The sequence below is a fragment of the Sceloporus occidentalis genome, unplaced genomic scaffold (assembly GCF_023333645.1).
Source record: "Sceloporus occidentalis isolate IW3139 unplaced genomic scaffold, rSceOcc1.0.p SCAF_1, whole genome shotgun sequence".
Taxonomy (NCBI): domain Eukaryota; kingdom Metazoa; phylum Chordata; class Lepidosauria; order Squamata; family Phrynosomatidae; genus Sceloporus; species Sceloporus occidentalis.
The window spans coordinates 117,442,581-117,467,191 of record NW_028316981.1 but is presented as its reverse complement, the minus strand read 5'-3'; the positions used below and the strand labels follow the sequence as shown (position 1 = coordinate 117,467,191).

At 41.4% G+C, this 24,611-nt stretch overlaps 1 protein-coding gene across 3 annotated transcripts in view; it reads right to left on the bottom strand.

Moving 5' to 3' along the window:
* LOC149321999 (EVI5-like protein) overlaps nucleotides 1-24,611 on the bottom strand; it is a 70,677-nt gene that overhangs the window by 11,113 nt on the left and 34,953 nt on the right. For 2 of the 3 annotated variants that reach the window (XR_016281916.1, XM_089532732.1), the window contains exons 8-19: nucleotides 23,726-23,815; nucleotides 20,360-20,457; nucleotides 17,946-18,006; nucleotides 17,300-17,353; nucleotides 16,242-16,274; nucleotides 9,202-9,342; nucleotides 7,714-7,842; nucleotides 4,210-4,350; nucleotides 2,361-2,519; nucleotides 1,796-1,942; nucleotides 1,244-1,339; nucleotides 109-204 (exon numbers count right to left, since the gene is read on the bottom strand). Coding sequence is in view for 2 of the 3 variants with exons in the window: in XM_089532732.1 (XP_089388858.1) it covers nucleotides 109-204; nucleotides 1,244-1,339; nucleotides 1,796-1,942; nucleotides 2,361-2,519; nucleotides 4,210-4,350; nucleotides 7,714-7,842; nucleotides 9,202-9,342; nucleotides 16,242-16,274; nucleotides 17,300-17,353; nucleotides 17,946-18,006; nucleotides 20,360-20,457; nucleotides 23,726-23,815 (1,245 nt within the window). In the remaining variant the exon portion in view is untranslated. The remainder of the gene's footprint in view (nucleotides 1-108; nucleotides 205-1,243; nucleotides 1,340-1,795; nucleotides 1,943-2,360; nucleotides 2,520-4,209; nucleotides 4,351-7,713; nucleotides 7,843-9,201; nucleotides 9,343-16,241; nucleotides 16,275-17,299; nucleotides 17,354-17,945; nucleotides 18,007-20,359; nucleotides 20,458-23,725; nucleotides 23,816-24,611) is intronic. The other variant, XM_089532744.1, reaches the window with a different exon arrangement.

Below are 24,611 nucleotides of genomic sequence, written 5' to 3'. Positions count from 1 at the left end.
TTACATCAAAAATAGGTGGCTATAGCTTGGCATGGAGACTAACTGGGAAGTTGTAAAACATGGACCATTTACAGATTTCTCATCTTTCTTGCACCCACTTGGGCTCACCTCTGCCTTGAGTTCATCAATTTGATCCTTGAGTTCACGAATGTACTGGGAGGAGTCAGAATTGTTCAGTTGGCCCTGGATCATCCCTTCTTCCCTCTATGTGTGGAATGAAGAAGAAATGGAATTTGGAAGAGTCACATGTTTGACTGAAACTATTATTACTATTGTTGTTGTTGCTATTATTATTTTAATATATTTGTATCAAATATCTCAGGGTGGTTACTAATAGCATTAAAACAAGTTAAACAGTTTAAAAGAATAAAATAATTAATTACACTAAAAACCTATTAAACATCAATAGAAGTTAAGAACAGATCTTAAAGTTTTAAAAGTTTTTAAAAACTATATACAACCATATTTGGGATGAATTAATGAGGTCCAAGACTTTGATGAATACCCACATTTTAACTTGAATGACCAGACTGCTGGTGCTAGTAAGGTGTCGGGGGGGGGGGTTCATAATTGGGGTGCCACTACTGAGAAGGCTCTCTCCCATGTCCTATCAGTGTATTGATCTCATCAGTGGGACAGAAGAGGGCCCCCCAGCAGATCTTGATCTTTGGGCAGCCACATATGGATTGAGGCACTGCCCCAGTATCTTTAGGGTTTTAGCTCAAACAACTGCATCAACCAAGAAACTTCTGAGTTTTTAAGAACTCCTTTACTGTGTATACATGCCTTTCTACTTACTGGGAAGCATCGGCTGTGAGCAATGGAGGTCTGTTCCTCTGTCACTTGGGAGTTGAGTGCCTTTTCCACCCCTTCCCATTGAGTGAACACTGGTGCAACAGGAAGAAGCAGGACGTATGTTGCAATTCTCCCTTGTGCCAGAGTTCACTTGCACAAAGGGAGATCAGGACCATCAGCCAGCTGCTTCTTGATTGACAGAGGAACAGACCTTCGTTTCTTGTGGTGGCTGCTTCCCAGTAACTGGGGAATAAGGGAATTTCATGGTATCTATATAGCCCCTAAACTAGGAGGTACGTGGAGATCATGAATATGTAACAGTCATGAGTGTGTAACTCCAGGTTATGCATTTGTAACTGCCATAGAGGATTCTGGCCAACTACTCCTGAGATAAAATGCCGTGCTGGATCAAAGGCAGGTTCCTTGTTAATCTTCTTTTGCCCCTCACCTGGATCTCCAGCTCAGCAATCCGTTGCCGCATTTCTGCCACAGCAGCCATGCTGTCAGCTTCTCGCAGGCGCACAGCCATCACCTCTTCTTTGCTCTGCAACACAAATTTAAAATCAATGACAGCTGCCTGGCAGAGCCTAATCAAGCAGATCAGCCCCGGGTGAGGGTCAGACACAATCACAACCCATGACTGGCAGCTTTGTATGACAAGATGGCCATGAAGAATCATTACCATTGTCCAGAATTTCCAGGGTCAGAGAGAACTCTATAAAAACAGGACAATGATGAAAGCCAAGTAAGGTCTCATCTTCTTAATAAGGTTGATTTGCAAACTGTCATGTACCAATGCCTATAATTCCAACAAGTACAAGGAACACTCTGCCTCACTAGCAACAAGAATTATTAGCCTTAAAGATCTGGAAACTCACACAGTTTCTGCTTTGACTTCTTGTCCTCTGGGCACTAATTCAATAAGGCTCATTTGCACTATGTATGAAAGAACAGGGCAAAGCAGCATATGACCACTGCACAGCACCATGTCAGACCTCACCTTGCATTCGGATTCAGCATGTTTGCGCTTGGTCTCACTTAGCTGAGTCTGCAGTCCCTTGTTCTGGGCAGTAAGGTACTGAACCTTTTCATGCAGCCCAGAACACTCCTGCTCCATCCGGTTTAGATGGTTGCTGTGGATCTGATCCTGGAAGACAGGGTTAAAGGCAACCTGATAATCTGGTATTTTCAAAACCAGACACACTTATGACAAACATGTCTCTGTGTACCACATCCCCAGAGTCTGGAAAATTTACTGTACATGCTATTTGAAGGATTCTGGGAGTTGCTATTCAAAAAAGTAATGTTTAGAAGTTCTGCATATCCTTCTCTTAGATCCCTTCAGTATTTTCAGTGCACACAGAAAAACACACAGTCCTCTTCCACTGGCTTCAAAATGGCACATGTTTCATCTGATTAAGAAAGGAAACAACACACTTAATATAGCAGGCAGACATACCTTAAGTAAGTTTCAAGCCTTCTTCATAAAAGAATAGATAGGAAAAAGCACAATTTCTTAAGGCATTTGCATAAATGATGCTCTTTTGTTAATAATATTCACTTGCCTGTGTTTCAAGCTCCACTACCCTCTGGCGCAGTTCTCGGACCTCAGCCTGAGCTTGTGTCTCACGGAGACGAAGGCTCATCAGTTCATCTTGGAGGTCATTCATGGTGTTCTTGCGAGGTGAGTCTTTCCATCTCCCACCTGTCCGACTCAGATGGGCCTAGATTAGGGAAGCCAGAATGATAACCTCCAAGTCTAAGTCTTCATGGGTACTGATCAATGCAAGATATGGACACAACAGAATAGGACATGACACTACTGAAGCACAGAATAGGACATGACACTATTGAAGCACTGTTCAGAATGGGTAAGGGACTGGCACAAGTAACAGCAGTTGTTTTGAGTTAGACTGGAAATCAATCTGCACAATTTCTTGTTTCCATTCTGTCTATTACTGATATGTCACAGGAAAAAGGGAGCATACAAATCAATAATGGAGTATTAGACTTCCTGTAAAAATCCACTTGATGGCACCAAGTGATGTTATATTCTGAACACTAGAATGTTTCTTTTACATCAACAATAGTTTCTAAGAGCATTATTTCAAAGGCCCAACTTTACATGGAGGAATCCCTGAAGTGAAATTCAACTCAGGCTTTCATCATTAAGGGACGATTTAAGCCGCCACTTCTGAAGGTGGATCGGGGCTGCAGCAACCACACGCCACAGTTTCATATTTTCAAACACATCAAATTCAGGCAATTTGTATGCAAATACATGTATTTTTTTGTGATTGATTTGCCTTCATATAATTCAGTTTTGTGTACACTTTCGCCTGAGTAAGTTCATTTTTCTGTCCAAGTTTCCTTATTTTATATGTTTTTGTATACATTTTTTGATTTGCAAACTGCCCCACAAAATTCAACACAGTGTGTGTGTCACTGTGTTCCTTGGTTTCAATTGACACATAGATTCTGGAGGGACAAATCTGATTAATTTGCATTAAAATGCAACCAAACAGATTTCTTACATACTTCTAGAATTCATGTCTCATTTTTATCTTTTCTACTTTCAAACTTTCAAACAAGATAAACAGACTGAGAATTCAAACCCAGGTTATTATTAAAATAAGTGCAGAAAGTTCATATAAAAAAATCTTCTGAAAATAAAAGAACACTGTATCAAGTGCCATAGAAAAGCACAGGTGAAAGCCTTCTATTGAGTTGGACCACTGATTCAGCATTATCCACACTCTGGAACATCCCTCCAGAGGTTTAGACAGTGGTCTTCCCCAGACTTACTTGGAGATATTGGGAAGTGAACCTGGGACCTTCTGAATGTAGACCATGGACACTTTCAATGGGCTACAGTCTTTCCTTTTCCCAAATAACCACACACTGTTTACTACCTTTAAAAAAATTAGAAATTTTGAGACCCTGTTTATTATTCCCTAATATGTCATAAGGGGAGCCAGCATGGTGTAATGGTGTGAGTGTTGGGCTAGAATTCCAGGAGATCAGGGTTCAAATCCTCACTCAGCCATGGAAAGTCAGTCAGTGACCTTGGACAAGTCTCATTCTCTCAGCCTGAGAGGAAGGATTTGTAAATCTCTAAATAAATCTTGCCAAGAAAACACAATAAGTTTGCTGTTGGGTCACCTTATGCCAGAAATGGCTTGAAAGCACAAAGCAACAACATAAGTACTTTTGTACCTAATTTAAAAAAACCAACAACCTCTGTTACCTTGCTTTGATATTAGTGCTATGCAGTTTAAATATTCAGCCCCTACAGCCTTCTATTTTAAAAGGCTTATCAACAATACATGTTGGGAACAGTGAAAATCCTTACCAGTCGTAACAAGGAAGTAGACAGCTGCCAAATAGACAGTCATTCTGTTAGGTAGAACATACCTGCCAGTTGTCATTGAGCTCCTTCACCTGCTGCTGGAGCTCCCTGAAGGACTTCATAGCCTCAGTCTCTCGCACCTTCATTGCCTTCAGTTCTTCCTGCAGGCGAGCTACATTGTTTTCATCGGGAAGCAAGCTGTTCTTCTGCAAAGTGAAAGGAAGTCAGAAAGATGACTTAAGGGTTCAGACTAACTCCCATGCTCAGACTTCTAATACCCACTCTAAAAATGTCAGAGCTGGCTGACACGTGCTTCAAACATCCTGTTTGGATTGTTTCAACATATTCAATGTATGTGAGTCTGCCTTTGGAAAATGTGCATAAATTTCAACAGGTCCAAAAAAGTGCAGCTAGGTGCTGGTTGCAAGAAACACCCTTGTTGCACCAGCTTTACTGGCACGTAGTCTATTTCCACACAGAATGCATCCATATTGCAGAAATAATCCAGTATTACACCATTTTAACTTTCTTGGTTTAATGCTATGAAATTCTGGGAGCTGTAGTATTGTGAGACATTTAGCTTTCTCTGTCAGAGTTCTGGTGCCACTACGATTCCCAAGGATTCCACTAAACTGAGTCATAACAGTGGTGTCAAACTACATTCTTTCCATAGTGTGAATGCAGCCAAAGTGCTGATTATGAGCTATAAATCCTTATAGCTTGAATCCAGGCTACCTGAAGGACTATATTGTCCCATATGAGCCTGGCTATGTTTTGAGATCTTCTGGGAAGACCTGTCTCCCTGTTCCACAACCCACACAGGCACATCTGGTGGGAACATGAGAGAGGAACTTCTCAGTGTCTGCTTCCAGCCTGTAGAACTCCCTTTCACAGGAGGCACACTTGGATCACTCTCTGGTCCATGTTTGCCAGAAGACAAAGATCTTTTCATTTAGTCAGGCCTTTGGCTGTTAATCAGATATGGCAGAAGGGTCTTTTAATGTGGCATCTGGTACTTTTTAATGTTAATTATCTTCACTCTGTTTTAAACGGATTTCAAAATGTTTTACGTGACAATGAAGAGATCGTACAGGAATATCTGGTTAATCGAAACGAATATAAGTCGCCAGGACCAGATGAACTACATCCAAGGGCATTAAAAAAACTGGCAAATGTAATATCGGAGCCACTAGCAATAATCTTTGAGAACTCCTGGAGAACAGGAGACGGCCCAGCAGACTGGAGGAAGGCAAACGTTGTCCCCATCTTCAAAAAGGGAAAAAAAGAGGATCCCAACAATTATCATCCAGTTAGTCTGACATCAATACCAGGAAAGATTCTAGAACAGATCATTAAATAGAGAGTCTATCAACATCTAGAAAGCAATGCCATAATCACAAAACGTCAACACGTGTGTCAAAGAAAGAAGTCATGCCAGAGAAATCTAATCTCTTTTTTTGATAAAATTACCAGCTTGGTAGATGAAGGGAATGCTGTGGATATAGTATATCTTGATTTAAGTAAGGCCTTTGACAAGGTTCCCCATGACATTCTTGCAAACAAGCTTATAGAATGTGAGCTAGACAAGGCAACTGTTACATGGATTTGTAATTGGTTGACTGGCCGAACCCAAAGGGTGCTCAACAATGGTTCTTTTTCATCCTGGAGAGAAGTGACAAGTGGAGTCCCACAGGGTTCTGTCCTGGGCCCAGTGCTATTTATCTTTAGCAATGACTTGGATGACAGAATTGGGGGCATACTTATCAAATTTACAGATGACACCAAACTAGGAGGAGCAGCTAATACCCTATAGGACAAGATCAAAATTCAAAATGACCTTAATAGATTAGAAAGCTGGGCCAAAGCTAACAAAATGAATTTCAACACGGAGAAATGCAAGGGACTACACTTAGGGCGGAAAAATAAAATGCACAGATATAGGATGGGTGACACCTGGCTAAATGAGACTACGTGTGAAAGGGATCTAGGAGTCCAAGTAGACCACAAGTTGAACATGAGTCAGTGCGATGTGGCAACTAACAAGGCCAATGCAATTTTAGGCTGCATCAACAGAAGTATGGTGTCTAGATCAAGGGAAGTAATAGTGCCACTCTATTCTGCTTTGGTCAGGCCCCACCTGGAATACTGTGTCAAGTTCTGGGCACCACAATTTAAAAAGGATGTGGAGAAACTGGAGCATGTCCAAAGGAGGGCGACTAAAATGGTGAAGGGTCTGGAAACCATGCTCTATGAGGAAAGACTTAGAGAGCTGGTGATGTTTAGCCTGGAGAAGAGAAGTTTAAGAGGTGATATGATAGCCCTGTTTAAATACTTGAAGGGATGTCACATTGAAGAGGGAGCTAGCTTGTTTTCTGTTGCTCCAGAGACTAGGACCCAGAGCAATGGATGCAAGCTAAAGGGAAAGAGATTCCACCTCAACATTAGGAGGAACTTCCTGTCATTAAGGGCTGCTTGACAGTGGAACACACTCCCTTGGAAGTGTATTGGAGTCTCCTTCTCTGGAAGTCTTCAAACGGAGGCTGGATGGCCATCTGTCGGGGATGCTTTGATTGAAATTTCCTGCATGGCAGAATGGTTGGACTGGATGGCCCTTGTGGTCTCTTCCAACTCTATGATTCTTGTGACTGTTTTTAATAGGAGTTGCTATTATAATTATTATTATTATTATTAGCCATATATATAGATAATGCCTAATTGAAGTAATCATAGTAATAACGAAAATACTAGTGATAATATTAATGTTAGTAATAGTGACAGTAACAATAATTATAATAAAAACAGACCTTGACAAAATAGCAAATAAAATTGTCACCATAACCCAACATATAACAAATCCAGTCCATTATTACACCTTTAGCTATCTTTTGTTTAAAACTATAGTTTATGTTGCCTTGGATCCCATGCCAGGAGGTAGGGAGGATGTAAACCAAATTAATAAATAAGTAGTGGGTAACTGCATGCCTTTAAATAAAGCACACACTAGAGAGCCTCAAGTTCAATGTTTGAGGGGAAAACCCCCTCAAAGTTTCTTGTTCTACATCATCGTTTTGTGGAGATTTCTTCTGAGAGTTTTTTGAAGTGGTAAAATTAAAGTAGATGTTGAACACATACTTTAGTATTACTGGCATGATTATCAGAGGGATCCAGGACCTGCCTTCCATGGATGAAACAGCTCTACAAAGAGTGGGTCTCTTTGCCTCATTTTTGGTGTCTTTCCTTCTCTGCCAGCACCACAGCCCAACCCATTCGTCAGGGTCCTCTAATCCTCTGTGCAGCATATTCAAACAGCTGGAAGGCCTGTTGTGGGGATGGGGAAAAACCACTTCAACCAGCCCATTCACATGTATCTAAATTGGGATCCAATGGAATAATTAAACATGTAATGAAAGCAAGTTGTTTTCAGTATTGCTATCTTCATTTACATCAGCCATGCAAAGAAATCTGTATTAGTGAATGAACTTTCCTGAGAAGCTCCAGCCAATTCAGGCTTTAGCTTCCTAAAGCATGCATGCTTCCTTCCTTCCATGCCACTTCATTTGTAAATGTACCTTCTCCATATCCAGCACTTTGTCCTGCATCTCTTTAAGTGCACCCAGAGTCTCAGATTCCCTCAGGCGTGACTGCTCCAGCTCTGTTTCCAGGTGACTCACAAATTCTTCAGAGTAGCGAGGATTTCCCTACATGGGAGGAAGATCGTTGCTGAATCAGTACAATTGCAAGGTGCCGAAGCCATTCATAAGCCATGAAGTAAAGAATGCTGTCTTCACTGTTTTTACAGAATCTACTGGTCTTACTGAGATCCGCTGCGATGTAGTGAGTTGAGCACTGGAGACCAAGGTTCAAATCCCTCCTCAGCCATAGAAACCCATAAGGCTCCAAGATGGCAAACTCTCTCAGCCTTTTCAGAGGAGGAAAAGGCAAAACCTCCTCTGAATAAATCTTGGCAAGAAACGTCCATGAGAGGGTCACCACAAATTGAAAACGAAGGCACACAAAAACAAATAGTTCTTACTAGAATAAAGTGAAATATTTACAGCTGGAAGACAGAACCAAAACAGATATAACCAGTGGTGTCACTTGTGTTGGTGCTACCTAGTGTGGGTGCTCAGAAAGGACTGCCGGGGGTGAGAAATGATGGCAGTGGCCTCCCCACTGCCTCGCCCACCTGACTAGACCTAGAAAGGTCTGTTGGGGGGATGGTGACAGCAGGAGGGAAGGAAGGGCAGGGCAATGCTCTGCAATGATGGCATCCTCTTCTTCCATGCCCCACCCTTCCCTCTTTTGCAGAAGCAACCTGGCTGACAGTGGGAAACGGACAGACAATGAGCAGCCACACCACTGGGTGTTCACCCCCCCCCCCCCCATGAGCTGTCACCCGGTAAGTTTTACAGCTCTGCATTCCCTTAATGACACCCATGTATATATCATGGGAGGCCTTTGCACAGTCTCTCAGTATCTAGTGTTGTTTCTGCATGTGATTTAAGAGAAATGTAGCTGAATTACCACGGAACCTCCCTCATTGTTGCATTTTGGGAGTAAAAACTGAGGAGACTAGTCACAGATTTTTTACATTATATGTAGTTTGGCTTTTCATAATAGACTGTAACTGTTTAGGATTAGCCACTAGTAACAGATGGGTATGTTTATATAGTGTACCCATATGTTATACAGTGTACATATATGTATTTATATATGTCACTCCACATGTTGTTGGAATGCAACTCCTAGCATCCCTCTGCCATAAGCAATGCTAGCTACGGCTGTTGGCTGTTGTGAGGCATCATTCCAGCCAATGACAGTGGAGGATCACAAAGGCCATCAGGTCTAGACTGCCATATAAGAATTCAAACAACTGCACAAATAATATGAATAAATACATTCATGAAGTGGGAAGGGAGAACTGTCAGGCCCTTGGTTTGCCTGGCCTGTCTCAAGGAAAACCACCACTACCAAAACAAACCAATTTACCCACAACTCTTTAATTCTGCCACCTCACCACCCACTTTGTGGTATCATGTGTGACATCACCCTGTTACCTGCTGGTCCTGCAGCTGCCGAATAGTGCTTTGGGCCTTCTGCAAGTTCTCTGTTGCTGTGCAGCACTGCTGCCTTACTACAGCCAACTCCCTCTTAATGATGTAGTTCTCCTCAGCTTCCTGTGCTCGGGTGACTTGGCCCTATAAAGGAAAGAGACTAGAAGCTATTTTCTGAAGAAAAGTGTATCTTTACAAGGCTTTTCTATGACATAAAAGACAAGGATCACAACAGAAAAATTGTTGCATGGTAGTAAGCAAAATCCTGAACTGTTAGGGTTTCCAGGTTGAAAAGCATGGTAATAAGTGAGTACAGTGGACCTTTATTATACACTGGGGTTTGGTTCCAAGATTCTCCGTGTATAACAAAATCCGTATATGCTCAAGTCCCATTAAATATGACATAGCAAAATGGTGTTCCTTATAAAAAATGGAAAATCAAGGTTTGATATTTGAAATTTATACTTTTTTGAACATTTTCAAACCGTGTTATGCTTGAATCCGTGTATAAAAAAATCAGTGTATAAGAAGGGCTGACTGTATAAATTCTCACTTAAACACAACTTTAATGTTTGTGTATAGGTGGGAATTTCAGCAAATGTTGCTTTTCATGCAACCAGGTAACAAGGAACACCTGCTGAACTTCCCTCTTTTATGCAGGAGCCCTCTCCACTTTTCACTCTGGCAACTCTATAAACAGTTAATGTAAAATTTCTCACCAGGCATCTTCATCATTGAGGCTTACCAAATCACTGCTCTGGTGTCAGTGACACACAGAGAGGATCCAAAAGTTGGTGTTACCACTTGTTCTGAATTTTTTTAAAACTTAAAGCCTGGCTCAGGGTTAATTCATTCTTTCAAAACTACCTGTGATGAAATCCTGCACAGAGGTGCACCGTATCACAAGGCATATGAGGAGGATTGCTCCCTGGAAAGCATGTCAGTTCCTTCCTGGGTATGGAAAAGCTAGCATCTAGGGTACATCCACACTGTAGAAATAATCAAGTTTGACACCACTTTAAGTCTTGTAGCTCCATCCTATGAGATCCTGGGATTTGTAGTTTTACAAGGTCTTTAGCCTTCTCTGCCAAAGAGTGCTGGTGCTTCACAAAACTACAAATCCAGGATTCTGCAGGATGGAGCCATGACAATTAAAGTGCTATCAAACTGCATTATTTCTACAGTGAAGATGCACCCTTAGAAGGCTTAGGTAGTATCCTTTTCCTTATCTGAATGGGATAGTTTAGTCTCAGTGGCAGCAGATGGCTTCCCTGACTGTAGAATCTGCTTCATGTTTTAGCCCAAACTAACTTTAAAGGAATCATTGGAATTGCTTAACCCTTCCCCTAAGCCCTTTAAGCTCCTTTAAAGAATGTACTAAAACCCAGCATAGATTCACTACCAAACTGGCCAGGAAACCACTAGCTGCCACTGTTGCATGTACAGCTGCAGTTGAGACTATCGCCTGATGTTGCTGAACTCCAACTCCCATCAGCTCCGACTGTCAGCCAGTCAGAAATGTATGCAGAGAATCTCTTGCATTTTCATACCAAAACACCTCCTGCAGCAAGGCAGGAATCCTGTGGCCTTCCAGATTCCCTTGAACCCCAGCTTGGCTGACAGTACAGTACTGAACGAAAATGTTTCATAATACTTGTATTCTTTTGTTAGCACCTGAAAATGTAACACTGAGTGTATTTGTCTTCAGAAGAAGCATTTGGACAGAACTTGTCCTCCACCATATTGTCATAAGGGGAATATAGCCAAAGCGATCCACAAAGTCACAGAAAGTCAATGGCTGAGCAGAAAACTAATTGGGGAATGCTTATAATAGCTAGGGGACTATCTGGGGGGATGCTAATAATATCTAGCCACATTTTGGCCTTGCTAGCTGTTTTGGCTACAAATATGAAACAGACTATTTAAATATAAGGCAATAAGTCACACATTTGGACTGGTTCAAGAAAAGAGTAGGTAAAGGGGGTTGGGAATTACAAAACCCTATAAATCTTATTCCAACTAGGGAGGGGAATGGGTTCTAGGGAAGCTTGCATCTGGTCCAGCTCTTCCAGAAAAGGAATGCAATAGACTTAGAGAAAGGTTAACAAAATTGTCAGGTTTGATTTACAGCCAGCAGTAAAGTTCACACAGAATCCAATCTCTCTGCTCCAAAGAAACCTTTTAAAAGGGGGTGTTATTAGAGAGTAGTTTTAATACTTACTATGTGGCTGCTGCTGCTAAGTTTCTTCACAGCACTGCCATTATCTTAGCTGTAGCACAGGTGAAATCACCTTTATTCTGTGAAGAACTGCTGCAAATGAACAGCAGCTACCACATGGCAACAGAATTGCCAAGAGGAACAATTTAAAGCAGGAACCTATCTTGTAAAGGCAATACAGTATAACTGGGTTTTTAAAGTAGCCTCATAGATATTGTTTCTTTAAACTGAAATAATTCTAGTGAATGAGCACAGCTTATTCATTGCTCTTCAGTAACTTGTGTCTTTGTACTTCTCAGATTAATTTGGTATTTATCATGTTCTCCTACATGGATCCTTCAGTTGTTATTTTTGTAGTTTTTGTGGGTTTTTCGGGCTATGTGGCCATGTTCTAGCAGAGTTTCTTCCTGATGTTTCGCCAGCATCTGTGGCTGGCATCTTCACGTTATTTTTGTATCTGGACTCCTCTCTGCAGAGCTCCAAATAGTAGTTTTATGCTCACAGCCACCCAGTGTGGTAGGTTAGGATAAGATATTTTGACTTACTCATGGCATGAATGAGACAGAAAGGAGTATGAACTTTTCCCCAGTTCAAGCATTTTAGTCACTGAACCACATGGAACACACCTCTGCCTCTCTGAACAATATTATCTGTACATACTATGGTTCCTTTTCAGTTCCTCTGCTGGAAATAATGTCAAGTAGCACATCGACCTGGTTTTATAAGTACCCACTGTCTGGGTCCCATCAGAAGCACCACTACATTGTTTCTATAATCTCCTGATCCATCTTGTTTGATGAGATGGTCCACAAAGAACTTCACATTTGGACCATGTTAATGAACAGTGTGAACCAATAGGGTGGGAAGATGCCTATCCATCAACTTGTCAGTCCTATCCTTACATGCAGTTTTTAGCTTGCCTCACCTCTAAGGACTTAATGCCCAACAAAATATATTAATGTTAATAGGAATGGACTAAATGGCATTAAAGCAGAAATTTTCAGATGGCCTCTTGCATTCTGAGGAAGGACCCTAATATTACAGGTCACTTGGGCTTGTTGGTCTCTTTGGTGAAATGTATTATCAGCTTTCCCATGGAGCTCTCTGGAGCCCCAGCCAGGCTAAGACAACACTCTGAGGACTCCTCAGAGTAAGACGTCTGTCTGTATTCTTCTGTTCCAGCATTTACAACAGATTTGCCAGTGTGGTCATCTATGCTGAGCAAGGCATGGTAGGTGGTTGTTCTAAAGAGCCATACCAGTTTCTTTCCTGATGTGGCATTTATAGGAACACAAGAGCACTCAGCAGTACTGCCTAGGAGTCCTCAGAGTGCAGTATTGGTCTGGCTGGTGACAGCTGGCTAGCCAGCAATGGGCAACCCTTTAGGGTGGTATAGTGTGTGATCTCAAGTCACATTTTCTCAGCCTCAGAGGATGACAGTGCCAAACCCCCTCTACAGAAACTTGCCAAGGAAACTCGATGATAGTTTTGCCTTAGGGTATCCATAAGTCAGAAACAACTTGAAGGCACACAAGTGTGTGATCTGCTACCCTTCCTGTCACTTACAGCAAGGATTTCACCCTGCCATATGAGAAGGGTGGCCTTATAACTGTCATAGTTTGCTAGCTTTATACTTTTAAACTTTTAGTCACCCCTCTTTTTAATGCATCAATGAAAATGTCTGAAGTTTTCCATGAGAAGTAGGTAAAGCAAAAATGTTTACATTGAGAACGGTCTGTCTCCCATAACAATGCTAGCATATGGGTTGCATAGACTTTAAAACACCCTAGGAACTCATTCATACATTACCCCAGGCAGGATGACAGGGACGTAGCCAGGATTTTAGGAAGGGGGGGGGGGTCCAGACTAAGTGCCACCATTATAATGTGGCTTGGGCGCGGCAGCGCAGCAGCACACACCATTCATTTTTCTCATGGAAGGGTGGGGTCTGGACCCCAAGAAACCCCCCCCCCCCTTGGCTACGTCCCTGAGGTTGAGCATAATGTAGGAAGAAAAGCACCTCTGTTCATTTGGCAGAGGCAGTATGGATGTCATCTTTTTCTTTAACTACATGCAGGATTTACCCAGTTGGAGTCTTGTTGAAAACATTCCTGGTTCTTTTCTAGAGGGGAGGAAGGTGCTGGCACCAGTGTGAATTAGTTCACATCTATTGCCATATGCATCAAATCCATTATTTCAGAAGTTGACTTGAAGTGAAATATTCTATTCCAGTGTCAAATAGGCAAGAAATGGCTTTCCATAAAAAGGTTCAGAAATTGTATGTATGCACAGCGTGTATGATCATATCATTTGCCTAGTCATTTTATCCTACCCTCACCCATCATGAGCTAGAATATACTTTGAGCATAGGCTACCAAAGGAAGTCCTCTGGCCAATAGCAAATTCTGCTTATACTGTATGATGTTGTAACTCTCCACCCCATACATAGATGAAGGTAAAAACCAAAGGATCAATCTCCCAATGGCACCTGTTGGGTCCTTTTAACATTCTAATCAAAGATAAGATTAGAAATCCATAAATGAAGATTTTTGCTGTGCACATTAAATCCCAGAAAAGGAATTTGGGGAATCTTTTCACCAAGGAATCTACAAGGGGACATTAACACAGAATGCTTGTAGTCCTACATTTTCTTCGCCCTCTTGCAGTGGTGCCTTCAGGTCCAAGGTCTTACTCAGCAGAATGAATGCCCAAACAAAGGAGGGTTGTCTACCACACTTCAAAGTTAAGTGCTATACATTATTCTCTTGCTCCATTATGACCCTACTAAATGGGTTTACCTCATGTCCATCTGTCCTCTGCTCTCCTCTTTCATATTAGGGCTTTATACTCAACAATGAAAATACACTGCTTGTTCCCTTTTGAATGTTTTCCAAAAATACTTTTAAATTGATTTTCTCAGCCTGTCAATGTCTATTGTGCTAGTTTTTAACTCTGTAAATCTCAGATTTCATTAGAAGCTTGAAACGAGCTGCTTAACCTTGTCATGCTTTGATTATAATAAATCACCAGCATCCAACATGCCAGGGGCTGAGAAACACAAGTCAGATGTACAAAAAGCAGCATCACTGCAGCAGTCAAATCAATGACAACCTATTGTGGACTGTTGAGAGGGGGAGTTAATGCACCATGGTTCTGAATTTTCATTACCTTCATAGGTTCCACCTGCCATGGCTCAATGATATGGAATCCTGGGATTTGTAGTTAGTTGTGGCCCCAGACCTCTGGCAAGGAAGGCTAAGTATCCCACAAAATGACAAATCCCAGAATGCAATAGCAGTGAGCCATGTCAATTAAAGCAGTGTCCAATTGAATTATTTCTGGAGTGCAGATGGAACTCTAGTTGAGAACCCTTCCTAGTAGCATTCTGTATGTGTCTCGAATACTAAGGCCATGGGGTTGAGTTTCTCTCCTGGTAGGAGGAATGCCTGCTTGGGGATAATCACCTAGCCTTTTATACAAAGAAGAGCAGCATCCAAACAAAGGCAAGAAGAGACTATGCACACTTGACAGGTAATTTCTTTTGTTTCTGGCCAGGCTTCTCTGATGAAGAGCACAACAAGATGATTCTTTCCAAGCACTGAAAACTACTCAGTAATTATTTGTATTTGTTTCTAAGCATCAGCTTATAAAGTGGAAGGGAAGGCGAAAGACATCAGATTCACTTCACTCTTCTTGTAGTTTGCTTTAAAGTAAGAAAGCAGCCGCAATCTCTACAACAGAAGAGACTCAAGAGCGGTTCCTATTTTTTCCACTCCCATAGCAACCCTGCACACAGCCTTTGAGGACGCTTGAAATTTGTTTTCTTTATAGGCTGCTGTGGACAGAGGCTTGGGAATGGTGGGAAGCAATAAATAATTAAGTATGAGTGCTGTGCAAGGTTGCAATACTATGCATACATACCATAGTCTAAAATCCACTGAAAATCCAACAGCAATATTTATTAAACAAGTAGTATTAGACATTCAAGCAAGGTATAATCCTAAGCATCTTTGCTGAGAATGGACTTCACAGCTGACTGCTAGACACTAAAGCTTGGCTAACAGGTGCAGGCACAACTGATAATGCCATGTAAATCACTCTTCTTTGAAAATCCTTGTCTCTAGCACCTTCACTCCCCCAAATAAGGCGCTTATTGCCAGAGACCTATTTACTCAGAATCTGATAAACCCTCATGAATGTGTTTGCATGGAACATAGGACGGCACACATACTTGTAAGTCACAGACTTGGTAACACAACACTCAGACACATGCCTGCAAGGAACATGCATAACAATATCATACTAGTGAGCAGCACAGGCTTCTTGGTAGTTTTGCATGAGGTGTTTTCAACATATCATCTGTACATCAACACAAACACAGGAGAAGGAAAACACATATTGACAAAGCAAAACTATGTACAGATTTCATCCTTAGTGTGCAGGGAGTGAATATTATTTGTTTAGTACAGCATTCTCATACAATCCATATAGTCTGATTCTAATGTTGATTCTAATGCTCTAGTTAGTACTACATGGAGATGACCTGGATCCTGAGTTGTGTCAATGTCTGGTTGTGCCACCTGCAGCATTAGCTACCAGACCTGTAATATTCTAGAATTTTTAAAATGTGTGTGTCTTTCTAAGACTATCTAAAGATGACAAAGGAAAGCTTGAGAACCAATACAGAATGGTTAGTCTGGATGGAAGAGCCAAGCAACTCCAAACACTGCATAGAGAGAAGGTTGCAAGTGGTTTAGCTGGACTGGAATGAAATGAACCACCAAGAGGAGAGTTGGAAACAAACAAACAAAAAGGTTTACTATACCTGAATCAGTCTATCTGCCAAGGCAGCACTCTCCTATAGACCCAGAAGAGGGAGATCCAGAAGAGGAATGAAAGATGAAGAAAAGAAAAAAGATACAACAGCAAGGTCACACAAGCACTCTACCGAGAGCTAGAAACACAGAAGAAAAAGACAAAGATCTCAACAGAGCCCAAGAAGAGAACTTCCATTCCAGAACAGTCCCAACTCTGCAGTGTGTCACTTCTCTTCGTGGGAGAAGCAGTGGAACGTGTATGTATGTAATTCTGCCTGTCCATAAATGAAAACATTAGCCTGTCACGTAAGAATTTTAATTCAGTCTTGCATCTGATTGCCTATACTCTGTTTGCATGTCAGACTGACAAAGACATCTCCAAACTAGAGAAGCCAAGCTTGCGTGACACAAAGATTTTAACTAGATGGACACAAGTCTCTTACTGTCAGGACTTCCTGGAGTTGCTGCAGCTAGAAAATTCTCCAAGATTTCCTTCAGATTTGTATCAGAAATCAGAATGATGCCAAAGATTTTTGGTATTTTTCACGTAAAAGTTTAATATTTAGCACAAAGACATTATGTGAGGTAGATGGCGGGAAGAGAATTAACGTTCAACTGTCACACAATAAAGCCAGCCAGAAGGCAGGGTAAATGGCTGCTTATCCAGAATGTCAGTTATGTATGTTCAAGTTACCATGTTCCTGAATGCATTTTTCCAGTTGGCAACTTTTCCTACAGGGCTTGCACATTACTTTTTCCATCTTAAAGCATCCAAGCAGCAGGTCACTAGTGATTTACTTCATCATCATTACCAGCAAAGGTAACAATGTAGAAAGGTCAATAGGTACGGCCTTGGGAAAGCACATTCTCTATCCTTGGAATGGCTTCAGAGATAAATGCCCACAGCAGTCCCTGTGAAGATGCACAGCAGAGACTAATGGTTGGCACTTGGAATAGTGTCTATAGTCAACTGAGAGTGATGGCTGTTTAATGTCTCATTTTTGGTGGTCAAACTAGTCTGGAAGCGGAGGAAGTGGATTCTCATGCGGCTGGGCACGCTTCTCACCTTCTCCAGGGTTTCAATTCTCTGTTTCAGGAGGCGGTTCTCAGTACGAAGCCTCTGTAAGCAAGATCAAAATCAGCATGTGTTCTAATGTGTAAGCATGAGCTTTTGTTAAGTGATTGCCAGCATACAAAATTACATTGATATTTTGAATACCAATCTAAAGCCATCTGCGCAATCAGCTGTTTGAATAGCCAGGAAAGGAAAGATCATATCACATTCACACATGGAAATGACTAGACCTGAAGTTCAGTAGGTGGGAATCCTTTAAATTTCTATCATACACTGTATCCTACCATTAGAAAAGGTTATCAGGTCTACTGACTGAACAATGAGTATTTTTTTTTAAAAAAACAAGGTCACTGTTCTTTTGTATTTAACTAGAATACAAAGATAGATAGAAGGAAAAACTACCACAGTAGAAGTTCAGGGCACAACTATAAGAGGACATGGGAGAATGCAACAATCTATGTAGAACAAATACAGACATCAACCATCATTTAAGGACCAGTGTTTTGCCTCTGTAGTATGTGGAATATGAGGCTATAGTAACTTAGGAAACAAAGCACACAGAACTCCCATAGTCTAATACTGTGCTCTGCTGAAATGTGCACAACACAAGTGCAAGACTACATGAAAGAGGGCTGACCTTGATTTCAATCTGCTCTTCCATCTCCCTGTTCTTGATTGCAGTGTACTCCTTCTCCAGTCTGTAATGCAGGCAGAATGCAATTCACCAGGCTTCTCCTTACATAATAATGTTTAATCTCTAAGCATACCCTGATGGTCAAAATTGATATGAAGGAAGTAGAATTGTGCTTTTAAATCGACACCTGCTGCAATCACATACAAAGTGGCAGGTTAGGGTTAAAAGAAATATCCAACTATCATCTGCCTCAGCCAGCATGACCAACAGCAAGGTGTTATGGAAGTTATAGCTGAACAACATTTTGGAGGATCAAATTCTCTAAGACTGTGGGCCCAATTCAGCATGCAGAGGTTTCCCATCCAGCACACAGCTTTCACAAAGCCTCTTCAAGTTGGTCAAGTGAGAAGCTCCAATATTTCTGATCACAGACTAGAAATATAAAGTGTCCTTTCCATACTCTCATTCAGCCCTCCCCAGGTGCCAGCATCAAGACTCAGCAGCTGGTTGAGAGTGCCTCACCCTTTCTCCTGTCACTTCCTACACAAAGCCAGGTTCCAGCTAAGCACCATGTGAAGAAGCTCCACCTGGCACTTTGGCTGGGAATCCAATGGCATGTGGGTAAGGGGCAAAGCAGGGTTACAGTAGGATTAAACCCCTCCTTCCCCAATGTAGCCCCCCAGCCTTGCCCTAAGCAGTTTGTCCCAGTCAGCATCAGTCTTGGTACTAGAGCCTGGGAAATGATCTGTAGAAAGGTAAGCAATTGGTGCGGATGCAGTGGAGGCTCAACTCTCTTTGCTAGTAGGCCCTTTATCTTCACTGAGCCAGAATTCCTTCCCTGATTTTCATATAATGATGGAAAATCAATGTTTAACCACTGATTTGCCACAACTGCAATCAGTTGTGTTTATTCTGAGTTTAGAAGAGCCACTGTTGTGGACAGTTATGCTGGCATTATACTACTCCAACATTTCTCTAATCACATTTCATTACTATGCCATGTGATATAACCTTTATCTTGATCTTGGTAGGGAACTGGATGCCAATGAAGACTATTCTCTCTTGGATACCTTAGATGTACTCAGGAGACCCTAGTTTGGAAGTTTAAACAAAATTTCCAATTAAGTCAGCTGAAGACAGTTAACTTCGTTCAGCAGTATGCATTCGGGCCCAAAGACACATTCATTTTCTAGTCTTCTGCAACATATTAGTCTATAACAGCAATAGGTACAGCCTTACTCAACTGCCCGCTTCATAAACTGTTGCCACTGTTGCTACCATGAGCAGCTAGTTCTTTCAGAGGAACTGGCTGCTTCCTGACTGCCTGGCTTTGGGTCTTTCAGAGCCAGGCCATGTGGGTGGGACAGGGCTGACTAGGGAAGTCATCTGTGCTATACTACAGGTAATTTTTCTGTTAACCCCAGCCACCACCCCCTGCCTAGTTCTAAAAACTGAGATCTGATCAGTCGATAAATAGCTAGCTTTAATCTACTGTAGAACTGGCTGTTAATACCAGCAGTGGCAACATGTTATGATGTGTATATATATGTGTGTGTGTATATATGGTGTATTCTTTTAACCCTGTAAGTCGTTTTGATTGTTTTCACAAAAAGCAGGGTAGAAATAAAAGTTTTATTTATTTTATTATTTATGACACAAATAGATGGAAAGGTGAGATTGTTGTGCCACCCTGTCCTCTTTAGCTGGTAGCCCCAGCATTTTTTTTGTCCAAAGATTGAAGGAGGGAAGGAGGGAGACACAAATTTTTGAAAGGCAATCTAATTACAGAAGGATTTGCCCAGGGTTGATGGGAAGGGGGAAAGTGGAGCTTAAATGTCACGAAAGTGATCATTTGCTGCTTAAATTCAATGAAAAGCTACAACACCAATTTTGGTGGTGGTGGGAGGGAAGGTTTTAAATTAAGGAAGACTGGGGCCTCATGCAGCTGTACATTTCCCACTCCTGTTCTAGAATACCTCTCATGTTGTTCCATAGCAAGAGCCCAAATCTATGAGCATTTTAAAAGAAGGCAAGCTCCCTCTTTACTTTATAGTAAGTAGAATTCATGACCTATGAATTTATTCAACCACCTCCAAACAGCCCCACCACTTCTTCCCTTGCCCCAATAACTATTGAACTGAATCAACCCCATCCCTTTATAAAGAGCCATTTGGATTTCTTCCTGCTAAAGACTGATTTTAACATCAGGTGGTTTTCTGGTGTCTTAACAAGTTCAAATACTGCTTACACCTATATGTTCTTGGGTAGCTTACTGCCTACACATATTTGTTTTGGGGTAGCCTTCTAGTTGAGCTGATCCATCCCATCACCTTTACCTAGTCTCTCTATTTTCCAGATAATTTAAGTTATTCTGTATTCTCCAATCAAGCTGAATATGATGGAGGGCTAAAACTTACCGTTTCATTTTCTTAGGATTGTATTTGACCTGATAGGCCTTCAAGATGAGCTTATCAGGGCAGCTGTCAAACTGATGAGGAATTACTTTCTGGAAATACTGTGAAAGAGATAATACTCAAGTCAGAATAGATCTCTTACATTCTCTGAAAGCAAACATGATTCTAATGCCCTGTGACAAGATGCCCAAGTGCTGATCACTTATATTTTACTCTCAGAGAGTTCCAACATTATGATCAGCTGGATTCAGGAATGAAAGAAGGTGGAAAACCCATAACTGACCACATGCATTATAATTTATCAAAAGCATTCAGGCAATTTTAAACCTTGCTTACTTGGGAGGTCCATATGTTTATATAGGCTATACAATATAGTATAGGACAAAATATATCTTGACTTGATATGTGGAAGGGTCAGACAGTGCAGCCAGAATGGACAAATGAAGCAATGAAATTCCTACTGTAGTAGGTAGGTCATAGCTTCTTGATATCCACAAGAGTCAATGCAAAAGAATCAACAGCTGTTCATGTCTTTACACTGTTTGAAGCTCTCTCAAGCAGCAAGTGGAGATCCTTACTGCTCCACTAATAGCAATAGCAGCTTCATTTATATACCACTTCATACTGAACTAAGCAGTCTCTAAGCGGTCTACACTAAAGCAAGCCAAGATCATATTATTGTTTCTCATTCTAGTTCTCTAGAATGCAACAGAAGAGAAAACATTCTCCCTCAGCCATCTTATCCTGCTGCTGAATTAAAGTCCTAAGAAAACAGAGATGTTTTGTGGTCTGGGAAGACACCCAACACAAAATGAAACTTGTACAAAATATTATTCATCATGGAAAAGCTGGGTGTACCTGCAGTGTAAGCAGGCTAAATTTAGCACAAGAATTTTTAAAAACGTTTGGCACAAGCCTCACAATAGAAATGTCAAATAGGAAGACTGTTTATTATTTAAAAATGCTTTTACTCCACCAACTCCAAAGATGGCCAGAATGACTTATGTTAAAGACCAGTAATAAAGACCAGTAAACAAACTGGACCCAAATTATATTTAATTGGTGGGAAAGTCTATTGTCTGACTACTCACAAAGCTGAAATGGGGATCAGTTTTCAAGAAGCTTTCATACTTGAAAGTATCAAGTCACTATCTAGTATTTAGAAGTATCTAGATGTCACTAGATTGCAGCTTCCATAATTGATTATGGTAGTTTGGGCTTATGAGAGACACAGTCTAACAAAATTTAAAGAACACTAGTTTTAGTCTGTATTGTTTTAATACGTTGTACGCTACCATGAGTTATTGGGGAAAGGGTGGGACATAAATGAATAAAATAATAGCAACAATTAGTTGCCCACCCCTGCTTTGAAGGCAGAAGGCAAAACAATTTAGAATCTGTTTCACTGTCATGTACTGTTTATACATTTTACTCCTTGGACTAGCATTTTTCTATAGCTGATTTTTGCAACACAATGTATTTAGGACCTTGACCATTATCTCTGCAGCCCTGAAAGCTTGAAAAACAGGAATTCAGCATTGCAAGCTGCCAGTCACTTAGCTGAACTGGAGACAACCTAAAATGCATAAGCCAACCCATCCATACTGTATCTAGCTACCCTCATCATGTCACTTCTAGCATCTACAACAGTAGATTTCCTACTACTGTAGGAAAAAAGGAATAAAACGTGTTTAGTCATCATAGCACGGTAATAGGCTCCTAATACCTTCACTAAATATTTTCTTCTTCCTCTAAGCATTTTAACTTTATTTACAGCAAATCCCACAGCACAATAGTTATGAACTGCAGTTCACCATCTTTAAGGAGAGAGAGGCAGGCTAGCTCCACCAGGCCTGCCTGGAAGAAGACAAGCCCTCCCTTCAGCCTCCATCTTGAGGGAGAGAGAGGCAGGCTAGCTCCACCAGGCCTGCCAGGCAGAAGACAAGCCGTCCCTCTGGTCCATCTGCCTTCGTCTAGACCTCCGAGGGAGAGAAGAACTGCTGGACCTGATCCCCTCCCCTCCTCACCATTCCCTTCTCCTTTTGTGTCGTGTCTTTTAGATTGTAAGCCTGAGGGCAGGGAACCGTCTATTATCCCCTCTGTTGTAAACCGCTCGGATTCCCAGTGATTGGGTGGTATATAAATAAATCCTATTATTATTATTATTATTATTATTATTAATTTGTTTTATTTATATACCGCTATTCCAAAGATCATAGCGGTGAACAGCAAGTAAGCTAATTAGCAAGTAAGCTAATTTGCCCCCAACAGTCTGGGTACTCATTTTAGCGACCTCGGAAGGATGCAAGCCTGAGTTGAGCTTGGGCCCTTTTGCTGGTCTTGAACTCACAACCTTGTGGTTTTGAGTGAATGGCTGCAGTACAGGCATTTAACCACTGCGCCACCAGGGCTCCTCCTCCTCATTATTATTATTATTATTATTATTATTATTATTATTATTACAGTAGATTATTTTATTGTGATATCATTCTCTCCTCCCCAGAAGATCCCTTACACCACTATACTGATACAGGGGAATAAAATAAGCAGGTGATGTGTCTGAACAAAACAATACTACCTTATCCTGCACCCCCCAAAGCTGCTTTTAAATACCAATTTGTGATAAAGGAGACAGCTGACTATGCCTCATCATATAAACTACAAAGGAATGAGGAGCAGCTAATACTTAGGCTTTTGGATTTGTTTGCTTTGGAGCTGGCTCTGACACTTGGCCATAACAGCCAGATCCAAATAGTTTGGGTTGAGGAGACTGTATAGAATCACAGAGTTGGAAGATACCGCAAGGGCCATCCAGTCCAACCCCCTGCCATGCAGGAACTCTCAAAGCATCCACGACAGATGGCCATCCAGCCTCTGCTGAATACCTCCAAGGAGGGAGACTCCACTATACTCCAAGGGAGTGTGTTCCATTGTCGAAAAGCTCTTACTATCAGGAAGTTCTTTCTAATGTTGAGGTGGAATCTCTTTTCCTGTAGCTTGCATCCATTGCTCCGGGTCCTAGTCTCCGGAGCATCAGAAAACAAGTCAGCTCCCTCCTTGGTATTTAAACTGGGCTATCATATCACCTCTTAACTTTCTCTTCTCCAGGCTAAACATCCCCAGCTCCTTAAGTTGTTCCTCATAGGACATGGTTTCCAGACCTTTCACCATTTTGGTTGCCCTCCTGTATTTCAAGGATGTTAAAGGGGTCACTGTTCTCAAGCCAGGTCCCCATTTCAGTTCCCCGCTCCCGCAGAAATCTACCATTCTGCTCAAACCCAATACAGAAATCTAAAAGAAACTAAAATTTTGCATCCCATGACATCTAGCAAGTCTACTTCTAGTCTCACAGTGCACTGTAGAGCTGACCTGTGACATCCCTTCCATGTCCAGTTGCATCAGTTCAGCTTGGTTGAATTGTAGAAGAGCCATCCCTACACGGAAGATTATTTCCAGTCCCTGGAAATAAGTCAACAGAAGTTAGATGGACTCTACTCCAAAGGGAGTTTCTCATAGTTTGGCATAACTGTCAAATTGCCACTTCTTATGTTGAACAGACATGAACAAACTTAGAAGACACTTGACAGGAGAGTAAGATGCTTCTCTTTCCCCACAATGTCATGTCATACTAAGAACTCAGAATTAAATAATTCTGAATGAATTGCTTATGCAGGAACTGGCATATAAACTGGAAAATAAAGTATGTGCTAGCATACAGATATTAAAATGGATGGCAGCTATGTAGATAGCTTTGAAATGAGCTCAGATAAGTTCATGGAGAATAAGGCTAGCTATAGCTACTAGTCATGATCACAGAGGCAACATGTCTCTGTGTACCAGCTGCTGAAAAACATGGTGATGTTCTCATGTTCTGTGTTGGTTTGAAGAGATATATCATCCACTCCGTATTACAGAGCCAGTATGGTGTAGTGGTCTGAGTGTTGGGCTGCAACTCTAGAGACCAAGTTTTGATTCCCAGCTCAGCCATTTGGGTGATCACAGACAAGTCACTCTCTCAGCCTCAGGGGAAAGGAAGGGCAAACCTTCTCTGAACAAATCTTGCCAAGGAACCCGCTTATGGTCACCACAAGTTGGAAATGTCTTGAAGGCACACAACAATAACAACAATTATTATACAGAGCTCAACTAGCAGGACTGGGGAGATGGGAAAATAATCAGAATCTGCTCTGTATCAGCAATGTCTAATAGCAGTAGATCAGTTTCTGATGTAGAAGCAAACCCCCAAAAAAGCATA